Raw genomic sequence first — 8,780 nt, forward strand, 5'->3', positions numbered from 1 at the left:
CCCCCGGAATGATCCGAACCGCCCAGTGGGGAGAGCCGACTTACAGCGGAACCGGATCGAGCCGGTAAACTTCGGTCACTAATGAGCGTAACTCGGGCTGGAACGATTCCCCTTGCGAGGGGGAAGAAAATCCAGTTTGACTTGGCTGAAAATGAACCCAGCGCTAATGTCACCCATTCATTTTGGCTTCGAAAATAAGCCTGGAAGCAGCGCTTAAGAAGTGTGCTGGCTCGCGTCGTGTAAACCGTAAAAACGTGGAAGGAAATATGAGCCCAATACAGACCGTTAACGGATACATCCTGTGTGCAGCTGACGCACTGTTACTGGTGGCTGGAGATCAGTAACAACAGGCTTTGGAAGTCTGGTCAAACTGGCACTGATGCAAATGAAATACAATCGCCAAAACACATAGACCTTGATTTTTTTAAATTTTATTAAAAGACCAACAATAACAAAAAATAATACAATGCAACATTTAAAACAATCAATTCATATGCAAGGAAAAGCAAAGGATATATATGCATTTATAATTATATAAAAGACGCGATTCAAGGAAAAGCACAAACGACACAAAACTAAGCACCAATTTAAGAATACAACAATAACAAGTAATGAAAGATTTAAAAAGAAAGAACACATTAATACATTTAAAGACATTTCCTTTACTTAAATGTCCTAAAGGACATGACCAGACAACACCTCTGTTCTGTTGGATTTCCAGTCCAGTCCCAGAGGACATTATTTAAAGGGTTAAGTTGAGTTTCAACATTAGGATAAATTGGGGTAAAAAATAAAACTTACAGTACAGCAAAGCATTGCTGCTACAGTGAAACCATATCTTCCACTCGGTATCTCATTACGATGAGAAACTTCTCTCACTTTTCTCATTACGGGGACATAACCCAAGGATCTCATTTTAAGAAGAATCTTGTTATTACAAGAAAGCGCATCAAAAATGGTAGTTTGTCCAGTGAAGGCCAGTAACATGGAGAATGGCTTGTATACATGACTTTGGTTTTAATTTAAGCCTTGGGTTGAGACATGGTGAGATTTCTGCTATCCTAGAACACTGTAGATGGTATTGCGATAAGTATGCGTACACTGACGAATTCTGAAACGTTATGGGGCTGTGCAGGAAAAACCCGGAGTTGCTTTCATTTACATGCTGTATATCATTTTCAATAGGCTAGGTGCTGTAGCAGTAGCTATCCTACTATTTCAATGTGAGAACAGTTCTCTGTAATCCCAAGAGGGGGTGCTCAAGGGCTGCACAGTACCATTACTTGGTGATGCCAATAAACCACCCCTTTTATTGGGTAATGACTCTACGGCTGTGCTTGAAACGGAATGCTAACATACTACATTTGTACATACTCTGTACTACATACGAAAACTGACATACGAAAGGAAGGAGAAGGAATAGCTAGTTTGCCTAATGAGGATGTTTTGTAACCAAGTATTCTTTTAACAATGCCATAACCTGCAATTTCCAGTAGCCTATGGGGAAGAAAGAAAAAAAAAAAAAACTTGCTACATTTCCAAAATGTAGTATACATCTGGCAACTTTCCACATTCTAAAAATTGGTTTACTACATACTCATTTTACCACCATATAGTATTTTAAGTACGGATAATATGTGGTTTCAAACACAGCCTATTTTGTCTTACGAGGTCAAATGAGATACGCTGACATGTCATCATAATGAGATACTAAGCAGACGATATTTTTCCCCACTGTGGCAGAATCGTGCTGCCATAAGACAGAAATGTTGACGGAGAGAGGCCCCACACAGCTCCGAGCCCCCCTCACCACACAGCTCCAGGTAGATCTCATGGAGCACCCACACCCCCATCCCCATGCGGCCGTTTTAGACTTCACAAGCAGCAGGGACACGCAAGCCGCCTTTAATATCCGCGGCAGTTTGAGAGCCAAGTGCCTTTTCCTGGAAGCGTGACCTGTGGCTTTGTAAAATCTGAAGCGTGTCTCTAAGTGCTATCATGCAATGGGGGCTAAGATAAGTGTTCCACCTGTGTGTTCTGAGCCACAGCTCACAGCGGTGTCTCATTAGCGAGGATCCACCTCAGACCACAGAACAACCGAGCCTCTCTCCCCTCCAGTTTACAAAACCAGCTGCCTCTGCAGGGGAAATTGTTACAGCTTACTGGGGAAAAGCTTTTTTTATATATACACACCACTGATTATGTATGCAGTGCCATTTCTATCCTGCTCTTTAAAATGGGAGGAATAGAAATAATCTGGCCGTCCAATCAGGGATAAGGACACGCGGGGCCCAGCTCGAGTACACACACAGCCTACCGTGACAACAAGCACTTCCCTTTTTAAAGTCTGCCTACTTCTGCTGTACAAAAATATCTCTAACGCACTTCACGCATCCTGCCAGCATCATCCGCCCACCCCGCCCTACCCTACCCCATTTCATTTCATTACCCAATTGTTCAATTTAAAAAACTAATTCTCATAATTTGCAGTTAAAACCACATTACGTTAAAAATTCCCCTTTCTTTTAAAAATAAAAAAAAGTACAGGTACATGGTAGCAAAATAGAATCTACAGTACAAAGAGTGGAAATTTCAGAAAATAAGCATGCATCTTTTTCATCTTTATAGGTGTACACATTTTGTTTCGTTTTTTTTTTTCCACGAGAGTGAAAAAGCAAGGTGGTCCTGAGGAAGGGACTCGACCCCTTTGTGTTGGACAGACGCGCCGCTGAGCACGGACGCTGGGCGCGCAGGACCGGGGGAGGCTGGCTGGCGACAGCTCTGAGCCAAGCCGACAGCCCCCAGCACGTTTGCGAGGCCTCTGAGAGATACAGGCGCCCCCGGTCTGCGTGTCGACCCCCCCGTCCAGCACCGCTGCCCCCGAGGGCAGGACCGGCACGTTCCGCTCGCTCTCCTTTAGTGTTTATGACACAGACCACGTAATATATAACACTAAATATCTTTATGTACAGCTAACATTACCGTTATGGGACAAGAAAACACAAACTCACCCCTTTTATTTCCTGTACAGGACATTCTGCAAAAATAACTTTCAAAAAAACAAACAAAAAGAAATCTCAATAGGTGCGCTTCAGCTACTCTCTGTGGAGCAGAGATGTGTCCACAAGTGAAGGACCTACCGAGTAACATTTTGAGAATCAAAAAGGCACCAGCTACCACTTTATAATATTTACAATGCCTTTTTTTTTTTTAACTGACCCAAACATTTAGTTAATTCCACGTAAATTACGAAGAACTAATGCTTTTCTCATTTACTCTTTAGGAAAACGTTACTTTAAAATGTAAAGTACCTGAATATTCATTGTTAGTATGGCTGTACGTTCTTGGGGATGACAGAAATCGCGACGCATCTGCCGTTGACAGAACCGCAACGATCACGCCCTGGTGCTGCCACAGCAGTGCCACAACCACCCCACAGTTTTGCTTTCAAAACAAATGTCATAACCTCCCCCCAGAAGCCTAGTGGAGCGCAGGCCGAGAGGGAAAGCGAAAGAAAGCGAGTGAGTGAGGGAGGATGAACGGGCAGAGAGAAAGCTGGCCCTGGTCCTGCAACGAGGATACCGACGCCAGGGCCGGACAGCTGGCTAAAAGATTAAACGCACGGCACAATCACTTCTTACATGAGGGAGAAGTGTGTCCTGGAGGGTTCACAAAGGGAGATTAGGAGCAGGGTGAGAGACTGCGGTACTCCACACCACGCCAGGACAGGAAACCAACATGTCCGCTCACACTCGCAAAGAGGGAGGGGGGGAGTAGCCACACGCGTCCAGTGTTTAACACGAGAACTCGCCTGCTCTTCTGCCAGAACCATGCCTGCTGTCTCCTACAGAGTAGAGAGTGTGTGTGCGTGCGTGCGTGTGTGTGTGTGTGTGTGTGTGTACGTTGGGGATTAGTCTTCTGAAACAAAACACCGACGCAATGCCATAAAGCATCAAACCAGCCTCTCCAATCTACGTGCAGCTTGCAGACATAAAAAGGTGAAAACGTCTCTAACAGGTTTGGTTCGTCTAACGTTAACCCTGAAGGAGGGCAGGGGGCCGTCTTTACATCTTTACACAAGGTCAGGTGTCAGACTCGTATCCTGGAGGTAAACTTCAATACAAATCTGCTGAAATACGTACAGCCTATGCAGAAATGTTTGCTGGACTGCGCTTTGAGAAATGCAAAGGTGTAAATGTCAATACTAATGTCCAGCGATCTGACAGCCATGAAGAACCAGCACACACACACACACACACACACAAACACACACAAACACACACGCACACACACGCACACACACGCACACACACGCACACACACGCACACACACGCACACACACACACACAGAGCCCTCTAGGATCTGAGTCTGACACCCCTGCTCCAAGACAGCAAAACATTTCTTAAACGTCCATTTTCTTTAAGATAACAGTCTTTCATTGTTCATAATGCGCTCTAAGCTACGACTACTACTCTGCTAGTATATGTACATCTTAAATCACCATGAAGAACTACAGAGGGAAACCTCTTAATTTCTCATAATTTTTTCAGCTATGGCTCACTATGGCTGTTTGGCAGCGAATGCCAAGACGATATACACATTGTCTTTTTTTTTTTTTTTAAAGCGGCATCAAATCGATACAGAAAGCGTGGAAACAATACAAACCGTACTGTTTGTAATGCACTCATCCCCTTTTGCCACAAACATGAAATTAAAAGTGCTTTAGGACCGTGTGTGAAGTGGTGCAGCTGGATCCAACCAATGGGGTGTGCTGCAGATCTGCTCGAGGGGGGGGGGGGGGATATGGGGGGTCCCCCATATCTCCCAGTCTTCTGGTGGGAAACTTGGACCCCCCACCCCCCATTCCCACCTCCCTCCCCCTGCCCCGTTTTCTCTGTCTGGGTTTTGGTCTGTGCGTGGTCCGGGGTCCGGGGTCATCCTATGACACGCTGGAGCAGCGGATGCTGGGAGACCCCATCTGAGTCAGCACCTTGTCCAGCCACTGCAGGGGCCCGTTCAGGTGCAGCTCGATCCAGCAGGGGGTGCTAGTCACCGTCTGTCGCCTGTAGGGGGGGAGGGAGAAAGGGTTTTAACTGACAGGAGAGGACTTTAAAAAGACAGTAACCAGACAGTCAAAATAAACCCAGGGGAAGGGGTTAGACTGGACCAAACATGCCACAATCAGCCCAGACTCCTGATGCGCCTGGGATGTCTAAATTAACGCCTTCATTATTCAATTTTGCTCCTGGAAAAGTTCAAGTTCACTTCCCTAGGATAAACAAGCTGTAATTATAACTTTTATTTAAATAGCAGCTCCCCCCCCCCCCCCTTTTTTTTTTTACAGAACAGTCCCCTCAAAAATAGACAAAATAAAAAATTTAAATAAACTAAAAAAACAAAACAAACATTTGTGTTTGGTCTGTTGCTCCCAAGATGTGTAGCAACACACACAGGGCAGTGAAGAAGGTGGGGTCAGCCAAGTGCCAGTTTTATCTTGTTTGACAAGCGGTGTTTTGGCAGGATCCCTTCTATAAACTCAACTGCTTTCTCAAGCTGTCTGGGAAATCCCAGCAGTAAAGGGAAATCAAATCACAGCCCAACAAATTCCCAGCCTTTACACAGCCCCAATGAAGACACTTACACCAACCACTTCTGATTTCATCAGTCAGTGTGTATGTGTGTGTCTGTGTCCTTGCATCTGCAAAGAACATTTTTTGTTTTAGTGGGGATTGTCAATTTTGTGTATTTTTAAAACAAATGAAGACCTCTTTTTCAGTCAGAAATGATTTGATGAAGACTAGCTCAAATTGGGGGCTTCAACCAATGGCTAAGCAACTTGTAATCAGATGGAGTGTCAGGTGAATTGCGGTCTTCTCCAAAGTGGCCTCGTCTGGGAATGTTAAAGAGTGCACCAGGCTGGGTGAATGAAATTATATAACCGTAATATAATGACTAAATTTTGCTTCTTTTCAGTGTACAACCAAGCCAGGTGATCCAAAACAACAACCAAAATAAACCCATTTAAGAGAGGCGACCAGCTGAGGTCTGTCCTCCTGCTGTTGGGTTGTGTTGTGTGCAGCCGGCGCTCAACGGCAGGCAGCGGGCCACGATCCTAATCAAATCTGTCCCTCGCTCCGCATTTAACTCCGGTGGTTTCCGAGGGCTCTATAAATACACGCTCGCTGTGGCTTCGTCCGCTGCCGTTAGACTTCCAGAGCGAGCGCTGGTGGAGGTGCCTCTCTCCCTCCGGCCTCCCGCCCGCGGGCTCCCGGCGCGGTCCCCCTCCCTCGCAGGGCCGGCCGCTCCTGCCAAACGGAGCCTCCCGCATTCCTCCCCGCTTACACAACCTCCTCCCGCAGTCCCGGAGAAGGCCGACACACAACCCCCCCCCCCCCCCCTCTCCTCGGACCCTAGTGCCTCTTAAAAACCCGCTCGCTCTGAAGAGGAGCTCGCCCCCGGTCCCCCTTGGCTGGGGCTTCTCACTCATTACAGCACTTAAAGCCGACGCTTCTAAGAGAAGTACACAGTGGCGGCACGGCTAACGCTAACGCTAACACTACCCATCTTAACACCCTTTTCCTCTGGGCTATTAAAGCCACCGACTGGGCTCTCCCAGTGCCCTGCCAAGGCCAGAGCCGCCACCGCTGCCACAAACTCTTTAACAGCAGTCAGGACAGGGGACTGACCAAACACAACACCTCCATATACACGCTACTGACTTCATACAGCGGTGCCAGCCAGAGGGGGCGGCCAGAGGAAAGCTGTTACATCATCGTTACATTCTTCGTGACCTTCCAGACTTGAGCTACAGCAGGAGAGCTAATGAAGTCTTTCAGGGGAAATAACACGGCCAGGTATTCAAGACTCCCACACGCTGAAATAGCTGCAGAAAGAAGACGTTTCAATCGCTGCCTGGTGTTTTTCTTCTTCTGGTACTTTCATCAGTACACGCAGGTCAATCAATCAATCAATCAATTGCTCGCTTTTACTGCCACACAGCAAGCTGGTGGAATTTGTTCCAGTACAGCTGGAGAGTTCACATTTATGACATGACACATACACAGGCAGACAGCATACAGGGCAAGTAGAACAAAACAGTAATAATGACATGAGGTAATACAGTGCATTTCAGTAGTGCATAGTGCATGGATAGTACATAGTGTAGTGATAGGGACAGTCGATTTCTGTAGTGCAAATGTCTATGGTACTGACAGGCGTGTACAGTTCAGTGTTGGATTGTGATGTAAATATAAAAGTAGGTGTGCATCATTTGGAGTGTGCAGCCTCATTGGATTACACGGACATGTGCCCATGGTCACTGGATTTCTCTTAATTACATTGGTCAACCGTATGCAGTGCCCCGCCCTGGACCTGCGACCTTAAACCCACTTCTCCTGCCACTGCCGCACGCAAAAACAGAAGCCAGCTGCTACAACAAACGCTACTCTTAATCGCTAAAAATAGCCCAGAAGCACGAGGCCGGTTCTTGTAAACTTGTTTCACTTTCCATCTACATAGAGGCCCCTGGGATTCGACCGGCCTTCGGCCCTACGGTATTTACCCGTGCGCAGTCCGGGCGGTGAAACGTGGCTGAACCCGAGTGCTGGACCTGCAGGCCTCATTGAGTTTCAGTAACAGGCAGGGGACGGGGGGAGGGGGGTGTGCCGGGAAACTGGGTACCGGGGGGAGGGGGAGAGAGAGGGAGAAAGGGAGCACGAGAGGGTGAGGGAGAGGAAGGACTCGTTGTGGGTGTCGAATGAAATCCGATTCAGGTCCCGAGTTCCCGCACATGCTCAGTCTCACTGAGCCGCTAGCTTCTTTCTCATAAACAGCCCCCCCCCCCCCCCCAATCTTTCTCTGTCCCTTCAAACTCCCATTTCGCTCTCACGACAACTCACTAACAGTTTAATTCAATCTACTTCAGTCTCCGCTAGTACACTGGAGGCATCTGCCCAAGCTTCAAGATGTAAGGCGAGCCAGTTTTTAAAAACAGGCTGAATAATTTAACCTTTGCAATTCAATTAGACCATTTTGCTTTTTGAAACCGTGTTTACGCATTTCTGGTCCAGTATGACCGGGAACACTTGCTATTCTTGGCTCAAGTTTCTGCTCACAGTACATGGCTTGTAATTGTTCTCCAGAGAGTTTAGATTATTTCAGACTGTTCATTTGCACGCTTTCAGTTTTTTGTTTTGGGATTAGTTTATATTTCCTGGACGGCACTCTCAAACGAACCATTTTGTATGGCCGTTTCTTTTATTAAATTGACCATTTGCCCAGATTTCAGTTGGTTGTGGTTGGAATTCATACTGTTACTCTGGACATTGTTAAGGTGGTTAGTAATGGTCAACTACATTACACTCTCACTCTGTTACTCAACCCCAAAACTTTCCCACCATTTCCTTTCTCTCCATAATTCTCTCCCACGCACTCCCTCCTCCTGCCCCCTTCCTCTCTAAAGCCACAACTGGCTCTTATTAGCCCTCCCCCTCTCCCACCTCCTCACACACAGGGAGTAGGTCCTCCTGCGCCCCCCTGACAGCTCCATTCAAATGGCCCTCATTGTTTACCGAGGACCCTAATAAACAGGGACCCGTCACTGAAGAGGGTTTACGAGCCTGTGCGGAGGGGGTCGGGCTGCGGTGGGGAGGGGGTGGTGGGGAGGGGGTGACTCAGCCTGCTGCCGCCTCCTCCCACGCACGCTGTGCTCTCCTCAGCCAAACAGGAAGTGCCCAGTCTGACACATGCTCCCCCCACAGCCTTGTCACTTGCGACCTC

General features: G+C 47.2%; 1 protein-coding gene across 1 annotated transcript in view; it reads right to left on the reverse strand.

Annotated features, from left to right (window-relative positions):
* Positions 1–415: 415 nt before the first annotated feature.
* LOC133111471 (mothers against decapentaplegic homolog 3) overlaps positions 416–8,780 on the reverse strand; it is a 37,563-nt gene continuing 29,198 nt past the window's right edge. The window contains exon 9 of the mRNA XM_061221866.1: positions 416–5,065. Coding sequence (XP_061077850.1) covers positions 4,942–5,065 — 124 coding nt within the window. The 3' untranslated portion in view covers positions 416–4,941. The remainder of the gene's footprint in view (positions 5,066–8,780) is intronic.

This window comes from Conger conger, chromosome 15 (genome assembly GCF_963514075.1).
Source record: "Conger conger chromosome 15, fConCon1.1, whole genome shotgun sequence".
In the NCBI taxonomy this organism is placed as follows: domain Eukaryota; kingdom Metazoa; phylum Chordata; class Actinopteri; order Anguilliformes; family Congridae; genus Conger; species Conger conger.